At 40.9% G+C, this 22,205-nt stretch overlaps 1 protein-coding gene across 9 annotated transcripts in view; it reads left to right on the top strand.

Moving 5' to 3' along the window:
• The first annotated feature begins 2,019 nt into the window (after positions 1-2,019).
• SLCO5A1 (solute carrier organic anion transporter family member 5A1) overlaps positions 2,020-22,205 on the top strand; it is a 135,502-nt gene continuing 115,316 nt past the window's right edge. For all 9 annotated transcript variants that reach the window (XR_012128245.1, XR_012128244.1, XR_012128243.1 and 6 more), the window contains exon 1: positions 2,020-2,936. Coding sequence is in view for 6 of the 9 variants with exons in the window: in XM_036998224.2 (XP_036854119.2) it covers positions 2,021-2,936 (916 nt within the window). In the remaining 3 variants the exon portion in view is untranslated. The remainder of the gene's footprint in view (positions 2,937-22,205) is intronic.

Below are 22,205 nucleotides of genomic sequence, written 5' to 3'. Positions count from 1 at the left end.
TCTCCGCGGCGGTCCTGTCCTCAGGCGGTGTGTGAGTGTGTGCACTGCGCGCGCGCTCAGGGGGTGTCCCTGGAATTCCACGGCGGCCCCGAGAGCTCCCTGCCGGGATTCGTCGCGTGCCTCGGAGTCTGCGCCGAGGTGTGGAGGCCCGCCCAGGCAGGGGCTCGGATGCCCCGGTGCCGGGACGGAGTTGGTCGGGATTCCCCGGCCAGGCGCGCGGCCGCCGGTGGGGTTCCCCGGGAAGGCGCCCGATCAAGGAGGCGGGGAAGCCCGTGAACAGCGGGCAGTCCCGGAACCTGGGAGCCGGTCTGGCCCCACAGAGCCGGGGGAGACGCCGGAGCGGCTGCCCCTGGCCGCCCAGCCACCCCGCCTTTCTCCTCTACCCTTCTTTCTTTTCTCAGCAGCATCACAAAAGCGCGCCGCAGAATGAAACCCAATGCAGCGAAGTCCGGCTTTGCTCCCCCACCTGGTGCACACCTCTCCGCCGCCAGAGGAATGTCGTGGAGTACCCGAGATTAGGGGCGAGGGTTTAACCCCGGGGGCACACCTGTTTTCGGCTCTCGCTGAATTCAAGCGGGGTAAGAGATCGCGCACGGGGTTCCGACACAGTGTGTGTGTGTGTGTGTGTGTGTGTGTGCGCGCGCGCGTTCCCACACCCCGGGCCCACACTGGTGGTAAATAGCACACCTCCCTGCCGGCCCCCTTATGCCCAGACTGCTCCCTGGGCCCAGCGCGCTCTGTGACAGCGTGCCGGCATCTCTTTGTTTGGTAGTGGCTTCCCCGCCCCTCAGCAAAGCAAATTGATTTTCAGTTTCTCTTGACAGTGCGCGCTGGGACTTGGTGTGGGCCGCAGCCTCAAAGGCCCGGTGTTAGTAATTGAATAGTTCTTTCGGGCGGGAGGTTTATTTTTAGAGTTGGGAATGAAGTGGCAAGCACTAGAACCTTTTGCGGCTGCCTTGGGCTTTGAATACGTGTCTCTAATTAATGGAGCAGATGAATCCACATCCAATTACACGTGCCTGCGCACAAGTGTGTACACACATTTGTACACACGTAGCTTTCCCTCTTTTCTTTTTTTAAACATCGGGACTGGGAATGCATTGTTTGTCAAAAAAACCCAACAAACTTTCCTTTGTTCTTTCGGGCATTTTCTATTTTGAGTAATGGAGTAGGAGTACCAAAAGGTTGCAATTAGTTCACTGGAATTAAAGACACTGCCTCTGAGTCAGAGCTGCCAGGTTGATAATTATTAACTTATAAAAGCAGAGGCGCTGTTTAAGGCAAAAGGGGCGGGGCGGGGGCAGGTCCGCGGTAGACAATGAGGGAGGGTCTCCGCCGACCGCCAGCTGCTTATTGTTCAGGCACTAGAGGCTGCAGCGTGCAGCCACTTCCTCCTCCTCCCGGGATTCGATCCTTACTCGTCCCTCGGTCACACTTGGGACCGTCCGAGTCACCCAGCGCTGGCCCCCGAGGCACCGAGACACCAGTCCCAGCCGCGCCGCCCTTCGCTGACCTACCTCTCTCTGCTTTGCAGGTTGGCGTCTTTGCGCCCCAGGGTGTTTCGAGCCGAGGCGGCGAGGACAGGGAGCCTCTGGTCCAGCCAGCCCGGCGGGATGCGGCGCGGGCAGCAGCGCTAAGTACCCACACGCTGCGCCCCGGTAGTACTCGCTCCGGGCGGCCGGCGGAGCGGCGGCGGCTACGGGGATGCGCTCGGGACGTTCAAGACTCCTGCTGCGAGCTACCGCCCCGAGGTGGACCCCAAGCAGGGCTCGTAGCAGGACCGTGCGGACCCCTGCCCCCCGGGGCACGCGGTTGCGGAACCTCGGGGCCGCGTCTGTGATCAGGATGCTCTGGGCGCCTCGTTGCTGGTGAGGATGCCCTGCTGCGCCGCTCTGCATTCCCAGCCCCGGTCCGTGCTGGACACAACTGCGTGGGCCCGGCTTTGGGCCCTTGCGCCGGTGGATGAAAAGCTTCGGAGTCTTTGAATGTAATCATTGGTCAAATCTGAATTCTAAGAGCCATGGACGAAGGTACTGGGCTGCAGCCCCAGACGGGAGAGCAGCTGGAAGCACCGGCCACAGTAGGAGCTGTCCAGAAGCAGCACGAACCCGAGACCCTGCGGTCCAGGAGTTTACCGGTTCTGCACAGCGCCTCCTACCGGCCAGACCTTAGTCCAGCGAGTGTAGGCGGCAAGCCAGCCTTAGGCCGTACAGATTCCTTGCGCCATCAGGAGTTGAAACAAGGCCCCAGCCAGTTGACCTCCAGCCCTTTTGCCCAATCTACCTCATCAGAGGTGGTAGGGCTCGTGGACTGTAACCACAGGGTGGACGACAGCAAAACCGTGTCGGTGTCCTCCGCTTTGGCCACACTACAGGGGAGAAGGTGCCTCTATGTGGTCCTCACTGATTCCCGTTGCTTTCTGGTTTGCATGTGCTTTCTGACCTTCATCCAGGCTTTAATGGTCTCCGGGTACCTGAGCAGTGTCATCACCACCATTGAAAGGCGCTACAGTCTGAAGAGTTCCGAGTCGGGGCTGCTGGTCAGCTGCTTTGACATCGGGAGCCTGGTGGTGGTGGTGTTCGTCAGCTACTTTGGTGGTCGGGGTCGGCGGCCCCTGTGGCTGGCGGTGGGCGGACTTTTCATCGCCGTGGGCGCTGCCCTCTTCACTTTACCTCACTTCATCTCGCCTCCTTACCAGATCCAAGAGTTGAATGCCTCGGCCTCCAACGACGGTCTGTGCCAGGATGGCAACTCCACAGTGACTTTGGAGCCTCCCGCCTGCCTGAAGGACTCGGGAGGAAATAATCACTGGGTCTATGTGGCTTTATTCATCTGCGCTCAGATTCTCATTGGAATGGGCTCCACACCTATTTATACCCTGGGACCAACCTACTTAGATGACAATGTCAAGAAAGAAAATGCATCCCTGTACTTAGGTAAGACTTTCCTGTCCTCTCAGATACACTTGAACTAGAAAGTCAAAAGGAAACACTATCACATTTTTCTAGAGGTATACACACACACACACACACATGCACATACATATGTATATACTCATCAATCATGCTGATGAGATTATATATATATATATATAACTATATATAATATATTACATATTTTGAAAACATTAAGCTTCAGTTTATTTTATGTTTTAGCCTTAGTGTGATGCGTTTCAGTTTGGGAGAGAAATAGTTGAGAATTCTTTGAACTAGTTTTTGGAGTCACACTTCATACTCTTTTCTGTGTTGCTGCCTACTTTTGGAGAAACTCTAATTTATCAAATTTATGTTTACCAGCTGTCCTTCTAGAAAGTTCAGGAAGGAATAGAGGTACCTGGCATGTGGAATGAAGTTCTCGATTGTTTACTGGTTTCATCTACAGCTGCTTCTCATTCCTGTCACCGGCAGCAGGGCTAATGGAGAACCCAGCCTACGTAAAACATGATTTATTGCCTCCATTCCTGTATTTCTACCATATCACCTGCAATGCTATTAAAAAAAAACACAAAAAACTTGAGTAATGTCACATAACTAGGTTATCTTTATGCAGAAGCATGCTCACAAGTTGTAAAATTTATCCAAAGCTGTTTTTTATTGTTGATTGAAAACCCTCCATTACATGAACTTGAAAGCATAATCATTACTCCTTTCGGAAAAGCACTGGCTTTTGGATTTGGTGAGTTGACTTGCAGGAACCAGCCCCCGTGGGCAGGGGTGCTTAGGGTAATTACAGGGTGCTCCTGTGAAGGCCATGCAGCCATTGCAGCAGGTAGAAAAACGGCGTTACTAGAAATATGCATGGTTTTCAGCACCTCCTGTACTCGGTTGCCGCTTCAACTCTGAACTTTTAAGGGGTGAATTTGAACCCTGGAAAAGAATGAGTATCAATTGCGCTGATGAGATCTTTGTTTTCTTCTATTTCTTTCCTAGAGTCCAACAAAAATAATATAAAGGATTTTACATCATTAGAAACTGAATGTTAAATAAGTGAATACTAGCTACATTTAACAATTTATTAGCCATCTGCTGATAAGATCCTTGGTGTGGGAATAACAAGGTTTCAAAGGACCATGAAAATGATACCCATCATTTAAGAAGGGTATGCTTTTTTTCTTAGTATTATTGTTCCTAGAATTTGTTATAGAGGGTGTCTGAACCATTTCTGGTCCCCATTAACTGGCCCAAATGTTTTAGGACACGAGTTTTATAATTTATTTTTATTATTAAATGCAAGAGAAAGACATTTCCATTCAGAGCAGAGAGGAATAGCTTGTTTATTACTTTGGCTTCATGTTTTCTAATATTTATTATGACAAATCTTCAAATATATAGAAAAGTTGAAATAATAGTACAATTCACACCTGTATATCCACTCTCTAGACCCAGTCATTATTCACTGTGTCATAGTTGCTTTATCAGCTTGTATATGTGGGAATGTATGTATGTAATATATTTTTTGGCTGGGGAGCTAAGTCCTTTGAAAGTAACTGCAGACACTGCTATATTTCAGAATGCATTTTCTAAAAATAAGGGCTTTCTTTTATATAACTGCAGGACCTTTAACATCCTAAAAAAGTTAATCATTCTCTAATGTCATCAAATATCCAATCCATATCCAAATTTCAATTGTCCCCTCAATGCCTTTTATAACTATATTGTTTTCAAATGAGGAACCAATCAAAATTCACTCACATACTACATTTGGCTGTTAGCCTTTTTAGTATATTCGTAATCTAGAACAGTGTCTCAACTTTTTTCTTCATCATCACATAGACTTTTTGAAGGGATGAGGTTAGCTGATTTGTGAAATGTTCCTGATTATCTCATGATTTTCTTGCATCACCGTGTTTCTCCATTCCCTGTATTTCTTGTATACCTGAAGTTCAGGCTAAAAGTTTGATTAGATTTAGACCAAACATTTTTGGTCTGACTACTTCATAGCGGATGCTATATACCATATTACATGCGTCTGGAAATTCATTAGTGATGTTAAGTTTGATCACTTGGTTGAGTGGGTGATTGCCAAGGCTTTCCATCTTAAACATACATTTCTTCCTCTAAAAGTAATATGTAATCTTTAGAGTGATACCTTGATTCTGTAAATATCCAATTTTTTTTTGCATTTTTGCTGATCTTTGCCTCCATTTACTTGGAACACTTAGATCCCCCTTCTCTACCCCATTTCTGGGTATCATTTACACAAAATTTGCTCCATCAAAAACACAGGCAGAGCTGTATACAGAGAACATCCACTAATAAGAGGCCTGAAATCTAACTTTTCTGGTAGTGACTGCTCACCAAGAAGAAAAATAGCAAGTATATATTCTGTGCTGTGCACTGTGCTATTTTTGGGATGACCAAAAATGAGAGTCCCAGCACCTGAGGACTGTTGCCAGTTTGAGGTGGGGGTGTGGAGTGATAACATGCAAGGGGAGGAGAGTTACACAAATGATATTTGCTTTTCCCTCCTACTCCACCTCCTCCTTTTTTTTCTTTAGGTATTGAAAAATCATTGGTTTAAAAAAAAAATTTTACTGAATGACTTAAGACACGTTCTTTGGGAAACTTGTGAGAATTCTGCTTCATATTAAATGGATCTCAGTGAATGTTGCGGTGGTTTGAGTACCAGGAATCTTACATGTACTATCTTATTTAGTGTTCTCAATGACCTTATGAGATGGGAATTGTTTTCCCTATTTCATGAATGAGGAAATTGAGGCTCAGAGAGTTTAAGTGACTTGCTTAAGGGCTTCAAACTCATGCCTGTCTGACCCCAGAGACCTTGAACTCCCCTCCGTCTGCATGCTCTTTGTCAAGAGGCGCTGAGAGTCAGTTGAAAGCAAAGGGTGGGCCATGTTCAGCGGAGTTCTGAGGATGGTACAGAAGGCTGCAGAACAGACTAAAGTCACTAAAACATGCAAAACAAGATCGTTCTCTAAACCTTTTAAAGTAGGTTTTATAGGTAACTTCTGTACAAATTAGAATAAGAGAGACTGCTGGATTCTTGGAACGTGAGCCATGTTAGTCTATTATGATGTGGGATTTTTCCTAATAAATAACTGGTTAAATATCTTGTTACTTTTCACAAAATTGTTTTCTCTTCTTTATTGCCTTTTAAACTACTCACCCCTTTCTTAATATTTCTGTCAGTGTTCCTAACTTCTCATTACAACCACCGAAGAGAAAAAAAAGCAGGTAGCAGCTTAGTAATAGCAGGCAAGAACAAATATTTGAATTAATGTTAAAATCATTGAGATGGAATGTAAATGTATCTATTAATCTTTTGAGTGTTTGATGTTAACATTCTGGCAACTTTAACGAAGAGGTGTGGTCATAGATGAGACACAGCAGCCTTTATACTTTATACCCACTAAATGCTCTAACTCCTTCTGCAAGGAAAGAGGGTTAGTGTTGACCTGGAGCATAGAGAAAGCTTTGTAGAAGCTTTGTAAAAAGTGAGGTTGGCAACTAGATCAAGATTTGTAATTATATCTCAAGGAGAAAGAGAAATTTGATCTTTTCGGGAAAAGATACTCATGAACCAACAGGGAAATAAGAAAGGATGGCTAACCAGGTAGGAAAATACAAGAATGCCCTTCTAGAATAGAAAGCCATAGCTGCAGTTGGGTGATACTCAGGATAAGTAGTGACTGGCAGAGGCCGATCCCTGGCCAAGCAGTGTGGGTGCAGACACTCCACTCCCTGGTGTGTCGACCCTGACTTCCCGCCACAGAGAAGGCTTGGAATTGACACAGTGCTTTTGAAAGAGCTATGGATGAGGAGGTAGAGGAGTTATATTTTAGTCTGGCTACCACTGACTAGTTATGAGACTTCAGAAAAATCTCTTAACTTCTCCCAGCCTCTATTTCCATGTGGGGATTGTTATTTTTGCTATCCTCACTGTCACAGCTGGAGGACCAAACGGGATTCCCTGTGTGCAAGCGTTCTGCCCACTGTAAGAGGCGGCACTCTGCTCTGTTAAAGAGGAATTCAGACTCATCCTAGAAAGGCAGCAGATGAGTGAGAGAAATTTCATTGTTTCTGAACTTGAAAGCCCTTAAACATACTTTTTTGTGATTGGAAAAAAGGAAAGAAACATTAGCTGGGAAATTAAACCATTGCCCTTAGGAAATCCCTCCTTAGAAACATTGTCCGGGGCAATCTTGGTCAGTGTTCCAGTAATGTCATCTTCTGTGAACCCAAGGTTTTATTACCAGGGCTCCTGCACATCAGCCTTTGATGCCCACCATTCTTTGGTGTATGAGCATTTCTGTAATGTGTATTTGTGCCTAGTGTTACATAACAATAGCTCTTTTGAAGTTTGAGGGGCTCTGTGGAGTCCCAGTTTCACCACTGTGGGTCTTCATTTGCCCACAGAGACCGGCAGGACGTTTGGTGAACAAGAACCCATCCCAGGACATACTCGGAAGTAATCATCATTGTTTTAAAATAAAGCAGTATTTTGTTTAACTGATGGCTTCTTTTTTTTCTGACATTTCCTCAGTCTTTTAAAAGTATAGTAAGCTTTGAATTAGTTGAGTTCTATTTCACCAAGATTTTATAGTGATATAAACATAATATATGTGTGCATACACATATGTGTGTGTATAAATATATATATATTTGTGTTCTTTCTAAGATATAGTGCTTTTTCTGAGTATTCAAACTCTTAAACATATATATTTTTGTATATGAGAAAGAGAAAAGTCACTTCTTAGAAAAATTATATAGAGAAATCTTAGTGTTCAGCAATATTATATAGAGCAATCTATATGTATATACATACGATTTTATTTATTGTAATAAGAACAATGAAAGATGGATATATATATATCTTTCAGTTCAGTATTCCTTAGTACCATATAACTCCAATGCATCCATGGCTTTCATAAATTAGGTGTTTATTTATCTTGAGCTACAATCCAACTAGAACAGGTGGTGAAGGGCTGGTATGGCCTTAATAGCACCAGCTTCTTCTCTCTTCCTACCCACTTCTTAGCAATGGCTGATGCCCCCCAGGCATCTCATGCCTCTTCCTCAGAGAAGGAGAAAATGAAGAGGCATCCCTACTTACTCTCAAAGATGTTCCAATGGCCAGAGTAGGAAGCCCTGGTCTCTTCTAGGTAACATGACTTTTGGGAAGGCAAAGTTTAAATATTCCAGTCTGTATGGGAGGGAAAGGTAAGATGAAGGTGGAGTGAATACTGAGTGGCCTTTAGTTATATCTGCCACACTGGTCATGTTTTCCCTTTTGTCTCAGTAGCCAGAAAATTTAGGATATTAAAAAAAATTTTTTTATTATTGATATACACTCTTATGAAGGTTTTACATGAAAAACAATGTGGTTATGAAATTCACCCATATTATGGGGTCCCCCCCACACCCTATTGCAGTCACTGTCCATCAGTGTAGTAAGATGCCACAGAGTCAGTACTTGAAGGACATTTTTTTCCAGACCAGTATTAATGCCCTACCCTAAGTGGCTCGTAACATTAGTTTTCCTGATCTTGTTATTAGGATTTTGAAAGGGCCCAATAAATAATGCTCTTTCCCCTTGCCTGAGTTCTAAATTAATTGAGAAATAAGTCAAAGGAGTAAATTCATGGGGGCCAAAATATTGGTTTTAAAACTGATAGAAGTGAGATTGAAGAATATATCTCATATCTTTGTGCAAATGAACTTTTTAATAATCCAGCCGTTAAAGAGGTTTACCACCTGGCCACAAGCAATGCTGGGTCTCAACAGTGTGGCAGCCTTGGGTCTCCTCATACGGGGTCGGTTGTGGGAGCACAGGTACCAAGAGGGAACAGGGCAGATTTTTTACTCCCCATGTGCCTACCCACTCCCAAGAGGCAAAACAGAGGAGTTGAGCTGAACATTTATTGATTTTCAAATTCATCAATCTCATTAATCCCCTTCCAATTTCCTGGGGAAGAACAGTGACAGGGGTATGGGGGAGCTAAAACAGGAAGGATCGTGTGGGAATATACATTCTTTTCTAAAACTTTTAACTGCTTTTTTATTCTGCTTGTCTTGTTTACAATGTGTTCATTTTTGTAAGTCACATAAAATCCTTTTTGGAAAGTAAGCTCTGTACAAATCATGAATAAATAAGAAAATCTCCACTGAACACTAATCTGAGGGAGAATGGTCATTGAGGGATTTGAGGAAATGATCCAGGACATGTGGAGAAACAGCTGGAATGGAGGCTGTGCAGAGTGAGAACCGCACAGCATCTGTGGTTTGGAGCAGCTCCTTGTTGCAATGTTCGTGTTTCACATGTACGCTTAATCTGTGTGCAGACTGGTGCATCTTATCTTCCCTTAGCAATGACTGAATTTATAGAGGTTGTGTGGTGGTCACTTTTGGCCTCTAAGACAAGCTAGTCAGTCTAAGATGCTGAGAAACAAACCAACCAGATTCTAACTAAAAAGCAAAAGGGCTTACTGCCTCACTGTGGAAAAAGTTGGGTGCTCACTGATTTATTCACCCATCTGCATGTAACAGAGAACAGCCTTTTTAGTAGTATTTATTATACAGTTTCTGTACATGATTTTATTGACCTCTCCCCTCCCAGGGCTATGGGTTCTGTGATGTATGCAGTCTGAAGCAGCCCTTCTGATAGTTTATTATATGTCTGAATCACTAGGGTACCTTTTCCAGGGTGCAGATTCTGCCTCTGTAGGTCTGGGGTGGGGTTTGGGATTCTGCATTTGTAATATGCTCCCAGGTGAGTTCAGTGATGCTGGTCTGAGGACTATGTTTTGAGTAGCAAAGATCTAAAGACCACAGATCTTTGGCTCCTCTCACAGGTGGGAAGTTACTCTCTGGGCTTTGGGTTGGAGCTGCTGTTGGCAAAACGAGCTGCTGATTGAAGGTCGGCTTTATTAGGAAGAACCCACCATTACTGCATTTGTGAAAGCAAAATGCCAGTTTGGGTGTTTCATAAGTTGTGGCTACTTTAAAAAAATTTTTTTATTAAGGTATCATTGATATACAATCTTATGAAGTTTCACATGAGCAACCTTGTGGTTACTACGTTCACCCATATTATCAAGTCCCCCCCATCATACCCCATTGCAGTCACTGTCCATCAGTGTAGTAAGATGCTATAGAGTCACTACTTGTCTTTGTGCTATACTGCCTTTTCCGTGACCCCCCTACATTATGTGTGCTAATCATAATGCCCTTTAATCCCCTTCTCCCTCCCTCCCTACCCCCTTCCCTTTGGTAACTGCTAGTCCCTTCTTGGAGTCTGTGAGTCTGCTGCTGTTTTGTTCCTTCAGTTTTACTTTATTCTTATGCTCCACAAATGAGGGAAATCATTTTTGGTACTTGTCTTTCTCCACCTGACTTATTTCACTGAGCAAAATACCCTCTAGCTCCATCCATGTTGTTGAAATGGTAGGAATTTTTTCTTATGGCTGAATAATACTCCTCTGTGTATATGCACCACATCTTTATCCATTCATCTACTGATGGACACTTAGGTTGCTGCCATATCTTGGCTATTATAAATAGTCCAGAGATAAACATAGGGGTGTATATGTCTTTTGATTCAGGGATCTTGTTTTCTTCAGGTAAATTCCTAGTATTGGGATTCCCAGGCCCAATGGTATTCTATTTTTAGTTTTTTGAGGAACCTCCATATTGCTTTCCACAATGGTTGAATTAATTTACATTCTGTGGCTACTTTTAAACTCTACAGTTGTGTGACATTGTAATCACTGCTAAGTTCAGAGAGAGAAAGTAGCCTCAGACAAAGAGTGTTCATTCTGATGTTAACTAAAGAAAGTGCCACTTTCTTTATTCCTCTCACCACCCTGGAGGCTCTGGGTTGAAGGGTTTCTCTCTGTTAGCAGACCTCTGCGTGTCTGTGGTGAGTCTGCAAGCTGGGCAGCCCCAGGTGAGTTCACCTTGTAAGACCCCTTGGTGGAGAAAAAGTAAACAAGCCCATGTGCTTGGTTCTGTTTTTTCTTTCTGAACAATCTAGAAATGTTAGCAATGCATTGGGAGTTTGGTCACAGATAAATGTAGGAGCTGGGTGTATTGGAAATGGTTTTGGAGAATGAGGGTCAGAAGTTATTCTTTTGCAGAGGGGGCTCAGACAGAAATGGGGACGAGCTGGTTGGTTGGCTGAGTTCTCTCTGTAGTAATAGTCAAGCCAGTATGAGTCCCAGACGTAATCTCATTCAGCCCCATTTGTGAAGATGACCATTTGGTAGGTGAGGAAATCCAGACTCCAAAGTTAAAGGGTTTGTGCTGTGGAAAACAGGATAGCAGTTCCTTAAAAAACTAAAAATAGAACTACCATGTGATTCAGCAATCCCACTTCTGGGTATTTATCCTAAAGGATTGAAATCCGAATCTCGAAGTGATACCAATACTTCCATGTTCATAGCAGCATTATTCACAACAGCCAGGAACTGGAGCAACCCACGTGTCCATAGATGGATGGATGAACAAAATGTGTATATACTTATAATGGGATGTTATTCAGCCTTAAAAGGAAGGCAGTTCTGCTCTTGCATCCTGCTTCTGTTGGAGAGAGCTTGTATGCTTGGGAAACCAGAATGCCTCCACATGCCACCAAGCCAGGCCCCAAGCTCTGTGAGGATAGAAGCTCCTTCATTTGGGACCTTGCCCTATGTCTCTCTTCATCTGGCTGTTAACTAACAGGCCTGGTCACGTGTATTCATAACTGCCATTTATTTTCCTAACAAAAGTTGAGCTTGATTTAATGTTGTAATTGAGTCAAGTGACTTCCATATCCATTTTTCTTCTCTAGTCAACAACCATAGAACACCATTTCTGTGCCAAGCCTTATGCTAGGCAAGGGGAAGGTATAAGTAAATTTAGTGGGGAAGACAAATGTATATACAAATAACCACAGTAGAGCTACACTGTCTAGTATAATAGCTGCTAACTGCAGGTGCCTATTGAGCACTTCAAATGTTGCTAGTGCAACCAAGGAATGGATTCTTGAGTGTTCATTTTATTTAAAAGGAAGAATTGATATAATACACACTAAGGGGAATATAGTCAATAACATTAACTTTGTAAGGTGACTAATGGTAACTAGACTTATTGTGGTATCCATCTCATAATATATACAATGTCAAATCACTGTATTTTACACTTGAAAGTGATATAATATTGTACATCAGTTATACCTCATTACATAAAAATAGATAAATAAAAGGCACACACATACAAAAAGGAAGACAATTCTGACATTCATCTACAATATAGATGAACCCTGAAGACACTGTGCTAAATGAAATACAACAATTACAAAAAGACAAATATGGTGTGATTGCACTTATATGAGGTTTCTGAAACAGTCACATTATACCAACGGAAAGCAGAATGGTGGGGCCTGAGGGCAAGGAGGAATGGGACTTAGTGTTTAATGGGTATTTTCCAGGATGAAAAAGTCCTGTAGATCTGTTGCACCAACAGTGTGCATTTACTTAATACTACCCTTTACAATGGTTATGATGGTTTTAAAAAAAGAAAGATTAAAGGATTTGCTCAAGTCATATACCCAACTTGTTTTGAATCTAAACTGATTTGTGGATTATAAACTTATCTGTATTTTGAAAAAAATTTTTACTACAAAAATGGTTATTCTTAAAAGCCCAAGTCCTTGGATGGTCGAGTCACTCCTCCCCAGCCTATACATCATTGTAGCACATGTTGATTGACACATGTCTGTATTTTGACTATGAGAGTGTGTTTTCAAGTGTGTGGGAATTTCAAGTCATTCTTTTTGGGCATAATTTCAAAAAGAAGGAATAGGGATTCCGGAAAAAAAATGGAGGCAAAGTGGATTTTAGAGTAGGCATTCTAAGAGAGAGAAATGAGGGTGAAGAGACATACCTGGGCATTAGGATTGCTCTCCTGTGTCTTTCTGGGGAAAGTGACTGGAATGCAGAAATAGACATGTCCACGTGTACTGCTGTGTTGGATGCTCCTGCAGGAGCTAGTGCTACCACCTAGGTTTTCCCGTTAGCCTGTTCTACAGAAAAAGGCATGGGGATTGGCCAGCTGCCTGGTTGTCCTCCACCAAAAACCATGCACAGTACTAATGAAAACTGTGTAGGTTGCAGGTCTTCCTGAAACAGTGGTTCACAACCAGGAGCGATTGCTTCCCTCACCTCCACCCTCCATCCCCTGGACAGGGGACACTTGGTAATTTTTGCAGTCATTTTTTATTGTCACAACTTGTACTGGGTCTCCTTAAATTTAGTGGTATTTTGGCCAGGGCTGCTGCTGAACATCCCACGGCACTCAGGACAGCCCCCCCACTACAAAGAATCGTGATGCTCTAAACATTTTTTTCATCTTAAGCATTCAAGTTACTCTCTATCATGTGTTTTTTATATCTTGGAATTGCAAGTAGAAATCTCTAGGTCCTAGAATCAGAAGGCATTGAATATTTGAATGGAGGAGACCCAGGAAAACATGTCTTTGTAAATAAGAAGGCTTTCTGCAAGTAAGGGGTAGCAAATGCAAATGACTTGTGCGTTACTCATTGCCACACTATTCCTCATAGATACTATAGTATCTCTCCAATACTGTGTTATTAGTAGATTATAGAAGATAGTATAGTGTGCCATAATAGATTATTTTTAGTGGATGTAAAAATATACAGGCTTTTATGGTTTTTATTGAGACTTCAGTGCCTGTTATCTTAAAAATGTTCTTAACCATAGGCATTTTCTGGACCATATTTTTAAAATTGAGAATACTGTAGCCTTTGAAGAGGAAATGTATTTGTGTGTGTGGATATGCATACTAAGGGAGTGAGTGGTATGCTATTTTCCCTGATATCTGAACTCTGTTTTAGGGGTGGTGACTTCAGTAAAAGAAAACATCGAGATGAAGAATTCAGGAAAGATATGAAGTGATTATTCAGCCTTCTAAAGTAGAGCTCATCAACCAAATAGTTGGACCTCAAGAGGAGATGTAGGATAGAGTTAATGAGGGGTTGTAAGACCTGTAATTTCTTTTAAAAAGAAATGAAAGCTTAATTAATTAAAAAAAACAAACACCCAAACCTTCAATATGGTTTCACATGTGGGGCCTAACAAGGGCTGTTTTTTTTTTTTTGATTTTTTTAAATTAGTTTTATTTTGGTATCATTAATCTACAATTACATGAAGGATATTATGTTTACTAGGCTCCCCACTTCACCAAGGCCCCCCCACATACCTGTTCACAGTCACTGTCCATCAACATAGTAAGATGCTGTAAAATCACTACTTGTCTTCTCTGTGTTGCACAGCCCTCCCCGTGCCCCCCCCACTATATATGTTAATCGTAATGCCCCCTTTCTTTTTTCCCGCCTTTATCCCTCCCTTCCCACCTATCCTCCCCAGTCCCTTACCCTTTGGTAATTGTTAGTCCATTCTTGGGTTCTGTGCTTCTGCTGCTGTTTTGTTCCTTCAGTTTTCTTTTGTTCTTATACTCCACATATGAGTGAAATCATTTGGTACTTGTCTTTCTCCGCCTGGCTTATTTCACTGAGCATAATACCCTCTAGCTCCATCCATGTTGTTGCCAATGGTAGGATCTGTTTTTTTCTTATAGCTGAGTAATATTCCATTGTGTATATGTACCACATCTTCATTATCCATTCATCTACTGATGGACATTTAGGTTGCTTCCATATCTTGGCTATTGTAAATAGTGCAGCGATAAACATAGGGGTGCATCTGTCTTTTTCAAACTGGAGTGCTGCATTCTTAACAAGGGCTGTTTTTAATAGCAAATATTTTTGGGTGTTAAATACATACCAGGTATTGTGCTAAATGCTTTATTTTATTTTATCCTCAGAACAACTGTGTGTGGCAGCTGTTTTTGTCCCCCTTTCTATTGGGTCAAAAAAAACAATATAAATTTACCATCAACCATTTTTAAGTGTACAGTTTAGTAGTGTTAAGAATATTTACATTGTTGCTCACTGGATCTCTAGATCTTTCTCATCTTACAACACTGAAGTTCTATATCCATTAAACACTAACTCCCTCTGCCCCCAACCCTGGGCAACTACCCATCCACTCTTTGTTTCTACAATTTTGACCACTTTAGCTACTTCATATGAGTGGAATCAAACAGTATTTCTTTTTTTGTGACTGGTTTATTTCACTCAGCATAATGTCCTTAAGGTTCATCCATGTTCTTGTGTATAATAGGATTTCCTTCTTTTTTAAGGCTGAATACTATTCTATTATATGTATATACCACATTTTCTTTATCCATCATCCATCAATAGACATTTAAGTTGTTTCCACATCTTGGCTATTGAAAATTGTATTACAGTGAATGTGGGAATGCTAGTATCTCTTTGAGATCCTGATTTCAATTTTTTAATGTATATATACCCAGAAGTGGGACTGCTGGATCTTTTGGTAACTCTATTTTTCATTTTTTTGAGATACCTTCATACTGTTTTCCATAATGGCTGCACTATTTTATATTCCCACCAACTGTGCATGAGGTTTTCAACTTCTCTACATTCTCACCAACATTTGTTATTTTCTGTTCTTTTGATAGTGGCCATCCCGAGAGATGTGAGGTGGTAGCTCGCTGTGATTTTGATTGAGATTTCCCTAATGATTAATGATGTTGAACATCTTTTCATATGCTTATTGTTCATTTATAGTTTTTGGAGAATTATCTATCTAAGTGTTTTGCCATTTTAATTGGCTTATTATTTTTTGTTGGTTTGTAGAAGTTACTTATATATTCTGGATATTGACCTCTTATCAGATATGATTTATAATTATTTGGTTCCATTCTAAAGGCTGGCTTTTCATTCTGTTGATTGTTTCCTTTGATGCACTTAGAAGTTTTCAAGTCTGGTGTAGTTTCATTTGTCTATGTTTTATTTTATTGCCTTTGCTGTTGGTGTGACATCTAAGAAATCGCTGCCAGCTCCAGTGTTCTGAACTTTTCTCCGTCTGTTTTCTTGTAGAAATTTAATAGTTTTAGGTCTTATGTTTAGGTCTTTAATCCAATTTGGGTTTATTTTTGTATATGGTATAACATAAGGGTCTACCTTTATTCTTTTGCATTTGTTGAACAGAGTTCCTTTTACCATTGTGTAGTCTTGGCTCCCTTACAAAAAATAGGCAACTACTTTTATTTTACACATTTTATGGATGAGGAAATTTAAGTTAAATAATATGCTCAAGGTCATCTAAAAAGTGGCAAAAGCAGCCCTCAAGGTCCTTGTTAAAACCTGAGCTCTAACCATTGATGTAAGGGAGAGCTGAGGGGAGGGAAAATTCATAAATTTCTGGTGTGACTTTGGCAGAGTTTCTTAATTTCATTATCTTTAAAGGAGAAGAATAAGTAAGACTGGTGGTTTCTTAGATTCCCATCACCTCCAATTCTCCAGTTCTGTGCCCTTTTAGCTTGGCTTGAAATGATCTTGCTCTGGAACTTGGGACTCAGGTCTGGAGAGGGGTTATAGCCCATTCCGCCTTTCCTTGAGCCATCAGCGGCTAGTCTCTTGAGCACCTCCTCCACACCCTTGTGGCTTGAGCTATGTCTCCATGTGACAGCTGTCCTTGGAGAAAAGACCTTCATTTTGCTCCTTTTTTAGACAGCTGTGTATTGCCTGGTGGTAAATTCAGGGTCTGACTTCCCCAGAGTTATGATTGCTTGTGAAACTGTCACCCTGCAAAAATGCTAATCCCTGTTACCTAATATAACCTGGAAAACCAGGTGCAAGTTACTGCTGCTGAAAAGCAGAGAGCATATTCATATAATTAATATTTTCAGCAGGATAAAATTATATAATTTGCAAGTCTGAAATTGAATGATCCAGTTTCTGACTTTTTAGTATATGGGAGTTCTTAGTTATAATACTTTAATCATCATCATTGTAATAATAATAATAATAATAATAATAATAATAATAATAATAATAATAATAATAATGGGTTTTGGTTTTGTCAGATTTTTTCCTGCTTTTTTGGCCTTCAAGTCTTATGAAGAACATAGAAATGTAAGAATTTTAAAATTTTTTAGTAAAGAGAGGGGAGAAATTTAAGTGAATAAAATTGTGTGTAATGAATTCCAAACCTTAGAACTTTTGGCTGGAAATTGACTTTTATAAAAAATTAAAATACAGTTGGTAAACATTATTGCATTGGTTTCAGGTGTACAACATAGTAATCAGACAATTATGTACATTACTAAATGCTCACAATATATGTAGTTACATCTGTCATCATACAAAGAAATTAAATATTATTGACTATATTCTCTACGCCCTACTTTTATCCCCAAGATTAATTTATTTTATAATTAGAAGTTTGTACCTCTTTAGCCCCATGCACCTATTTCTCCTACCTCTCCACCCACCTCCTCTATATGGCAACCACCAGTGTGTTCTCTGTGTTTGTGAGTTGTTTCTGTTTTGCTCATTTATTTGTTTGCTTAGTTTTTTAGATCTCACATGTAAGTGAAATCATATGGTGTGTGTAAAGATGGACCAACCATCTTCACTTGCAGTGTCTTTGCATTATTGGGTGAAAAATATTTGCCAGTATTTTGTCTAGAAATATACTTATATCTCAGTGTTGAATTTCAGCTGGAAGGGGATCGTTTCCTTATTTGAACTACATTTTAATGGCTTTCCTTAAGTGAGGGGCAGCAGCAACTTTTTTTTTAAAAGTATCCTTGATATACAATCTTACGTCAGTTTCAAATATGCTGCACAGTGGTTCAACAGCTAACCATATCATTAAATCCTCACCACCTCTGCTGCGGTTACTATCTGTCAATGTAGAAAGATGTCACAGAATCATTGATTATATTCTTCATGCCATACTACCTTCCCTGTGACCAGCTTATGTTGTGGGGCAGCAGCAACTTTTAATGAGATACACAAATCTTCCTCAGATAAGTCTGAAAAATTTTCCACGAGAAAGACTAACTTTAAAAATATATACATCTTAGAATAATGATTCTAAAATTTGGTTTTGCTGGTCTTTAAAATGTCTCTAGGTATTTCATTGTTGTGAAACTCTAAAAAAAAGTTGGTTTTAATTTTCTTTAATTAGGATCTGTGGCAGCAATGGTGGCTAATGCAAGAAAGGAAGAGTGGTGGGTACTGTGCCTCCCAAGTGCTGCATTTGGGGTTTTGGCCATGCTGTTCTCTGTGCACACTTTTCTTTCCTGTTAGTTTCTGGAGCTATTGCTGTCAAGGGAGAGGCCTGTGGGACCCTTACGTGGATTCTCATGGGACACTTATTTATTCACCTATATGATGTCTCTTACCACTTTCGAAATGAAAATACAGGACTTAGACCTGCTAGGCCATCCTGTTCTGTAGAAGTGGGAGACCATATCTGGATGGCTCTTGTAATTTCACACAGACTCAACTGTAATTACTGACATAATTTTGACCAAATCACTTAACCTTCAAGGACTTCAGTTACCTTTTCTGTAAAATGATCTACCTCTGTAAAGTGTCTTGATCACACCAGAAGACTTCTAATCTAATCTATGGTGGTTTTTTTAAAGCTTGATCAAGGATGGGAGCAGTAGAGAGGGATGTCATTATATACTGTCTACTGTGTTTCTAAAACTTGCAAGTAGATCCTGATGCCCAAGGAACTAGTTTGATGATTTATTTAGCACCAGCTATTCTGGATGATTTATCATGATCTAACCCCAGTTCTGCCAGGGCCAGTGGTGTAAGTAGGGGCAGGTTCTGTGGCCTCTCTCTGCTTGCTACCACCTCTGTTTACACTGGATCATTGTGAGCTAGCTATGAGTTAATATCTGTGATGCAGTTAAAATAGGATGGCTCAAATAAGTGGGATGTCAATATTTTTAAAAAATAAATCCTGTTTGGAAATAGAATGGTGTTAGTTTTCATTGTAGCTGGCAAGGTATAGTTGCTCTTGTGGCTTTTCTGAATGGGTTGCCTGCCTCGTAAACTGTGTTCAGTGTGCCTGTGTTGACTGCCTTGCTTGGGTCCCTGTGTGTTAGGCTGGCCCTGAGCCAGGCAGAGTGAGGTCCATTACATCACCAGTATTCTTGACTGGGCAGCCCCTCTTCTGGAGGCATCCATCCGCCCTCCCTCCCTAGAACAGGGATGCATGGACTCTGCTTCCTTGGGTCTGGAGTGTCTGTTATTTCCCCTGCAAAGTAAAGAGCAACTGTGGGAGGAAAGAAGACAAAGCTTTCAGGTACTAAATAATTTCCTGATGAGATGCCCTTGCTATGGGCTTCTGATAATTATGACAGCAGCTGTTGGCTGTAATCAAGTTTAATTGCTAAGGAGCATAGGGAGGTAGCCCTAAATGCATATGCTCATGAGCTGTCTTTATGCTGCTTTGGTCCATTCTTGACTTAAAGATCTCTGGCCAGGTCTCTAACCAGCAGGTGCTATGTTATGTATGAGGGTAACTCCAGAGCCTTTTGTGGTTCCTGGAGTGGGCCTGTGACTTCCATGGGTCCACTTACTGACATCTTGGCTCATGTGGTTTTTTATGAGTGGGGCCGGTGGGGTCGGTTATTTAAAGGAGCAGAAAGAGTGCCCCAAAATACAGAAATGGGCCTTCTTGCTCTATTTCTTTCACAGTGGGCACAGTCTGTGTTTGTGTGTGTGTGTATTGCAGGTGTTTATGTGTGTGCATGTGTGGATTCATCAGACTTGGGGCTCTAAGAGAACAAAACAAACCCAGTAGAAGAAATAGTATGTTTTTAGGACTTGCTTTCTATTGTCTCCCAGAAATACGACCTTATCTTGCTATTGCTGGAAGAGGGATTTTTGCATTTCTTCTGATTCTAATTTTTCTAGCATCAAATGATAATTTAGAATTATTGTTAAAGCTTATGTCAAAAATTGTCATTATTGTCTTGTTTTTCCCTTTCTATTGGTGCTCCATTCAGAATTTGCATTGGCAAAGAAAGGAAGTAAAATTAGTCTTACAAAAAATTTTGCTTAAAAAGGTAAAAATGATGCCTGAAAAAAAAAATTGGATTCCTATCAATGAACCATGTGACTCATGCCATGCCCTCACAGATAAGGCTCGCGTCATCAATGTTTGTTATTATTGGGGTTTCTTCTGTCTTTATTGTAGGAACTGGCCCAGTGGCCCACCAACTGCCTTCCTATCCACTTGTAAGGCTTTTGGTTACCTATAATATAACCTGTCAAGTGTCTCAGAAAATCTCCACAGGCTCCACTCCTACCCACATTCTCAGCCAGCTTGGTTTGCCCCAGCTCCTCCCATTGCTGGATGCTGTCTCCCTGCTTAGTCCCTGTGGATTCTAGAGGACTGTTTCCTTGTGCCTTAAGGATGACTTGTCCAGGATGCTGAGCTTTGCTCTCCATTCTTTCCTGTGGCTTGGCCACATCCCCTCTAGTAGAGTGCCTACTCAATTCTCAGAACCTCCACTTGGGTCTGGGGCAATGGACTTCCCTTGTTCTGGCTTGGAATTCTGACACTGAACCCACACACAAGTGCTTTGCTGCAAACAGCTGTAATTCTTGGTGTGGGTTACTTGGTGTCTGTAGCTGGTGAACTCACTGGGTTGGGTAGAGCCCAATATTAATGAGGCTGTGAACATGACTTAGTGTGAGTCAGTCACATTGCTCTGTTCTGTAAAACATTGCTCTCATCTTTTTCTGTCAACCTGCAAATGAGGTGACTTACTGTGCTCCAGGAGGCAGGGAATAGGATTAGTACCCACTCAGCCTTATTGCAAGAACAAAAACCAAAACAAAACACATGTACTGTATTCCAGTACATGGAAAATGTATAATAATAATAATTAACATAGCATAATAATAATAACAATAATAATAGTAGTAATTATAATCATTATCTTGTTAGTAGCCATGGGGAGGCAGGTTATTTAAATGTTCTGACCAAGCTGGTTTCAAATGACTTAAATGAGCCTAGGTCTTTTCAGTTTTCTTTTGTTGGCATATTTGGTTATGTTCCAATATATTGCATGTCTATTTTTTAAAAAGTTTATGTAAACAAAATTGTCACATGTCTCTTTGGCAATTATATTTAGTTTGAAAAAAGGTTAAAAAAATACTTCTTTTCATCTTTGGTGTTGATACCCTCTCATATACTCATAAGATAAATTTCACTCTGAGTTCCTAGGGTAAAAAGTACATGTTGATTATTCATATTTTCCTTAATAAGTTGATTTCAGATTATGCTGGCTGTTTTTGAAGCTGTAGGTTTGTCTTTAAGAAAACCTGCTAAAGTGAAAAACTTAGAATACATACTTTTTGTTCACGTGGGAAGGTGAATTTCTTACATTACAAGATGTTTTGCTTTATTGTGAATTCCTTTAGCTGCAATAGTCAAAAATGTACTTTGAAGCTTTTAGGAGCATATACATCCATTAAAATCCCAGTTCCAGATACTTATTTCTCACTGGTCACAGAATCTGGCTAATGGTTCTCTCCTTTTTGAGTTTTCTTCTCCTTTCCTATTTGGCATCATCTGTGATTTTAATTTGAGAGTTATTAATCCTTTCATTGATGTCACAAGTCAACCTTACTCCTAAGTCTGTGGATTCCCACTGGGACCTTCCCTAACTCTTAAAGCATTATTGGTTCATTATTATCCTTTGCTTTAATTTATTCCTACTGATTTAAAGTCATATGACTGCTTTAATGGAAGTCAATCTGAATTAATGTTTCAGAGAAGACCCTAGGAGGCCTGCAGTCAAGTGCTTACTAAGGTTACTGTGTCTGCTCATTTAGTTACTCAATAAAAATTCTGTTTCTTTTTTTTTCTCAAATGGCCAGATATTTTATCACTGATTTTATTACCTAACTTGGTTTGGTTCATTCTCTCTTATGTATTACTCTCTTATAAGAGACTTCTGTTAGCTAAACTTTGTGTCAATACAGTGAAAAAAATCACTGGTTCTCTTTTTCCTTTTAAATTGCCAGTGTGTTAATAGGTGTAATAATTCATTTCCCTTGTGACTTTGTGTAATATAAACCTACTGTTGTGATTAAATATCAGTTCTCCAGGTATAGTACATACATGTCAAAGTCTGTGTTAACAAAGTATTACCACTCCCTAATAGACAAATTTCTAATTTCGTTATTATTAAAATCAGATTTTTTAATGACAAGTTTAATCATTTCAACATTGTTATTATGTTTTATCCATTTAATTTCTAGAACTTCATTTTTCTAAATAT

This window comes from Manis javanica, chromosome 2 (assembly GCF_040802235.1).
Source record: "Manis javanica isolate MJ-LG chromosome 2, MJ_LKY, whole genome shotgun sequence".
NCBI classification, from domain to species: Eukaryota; Metazoa; Chordata; class Mammalia; order Pholidota; family Manidae; genus Manis; species Manis javanica.
Note: the sequence above shows the minus strand (reverse complement) of the source record. Positions and strands in the feature narration are given on the sequence as shown.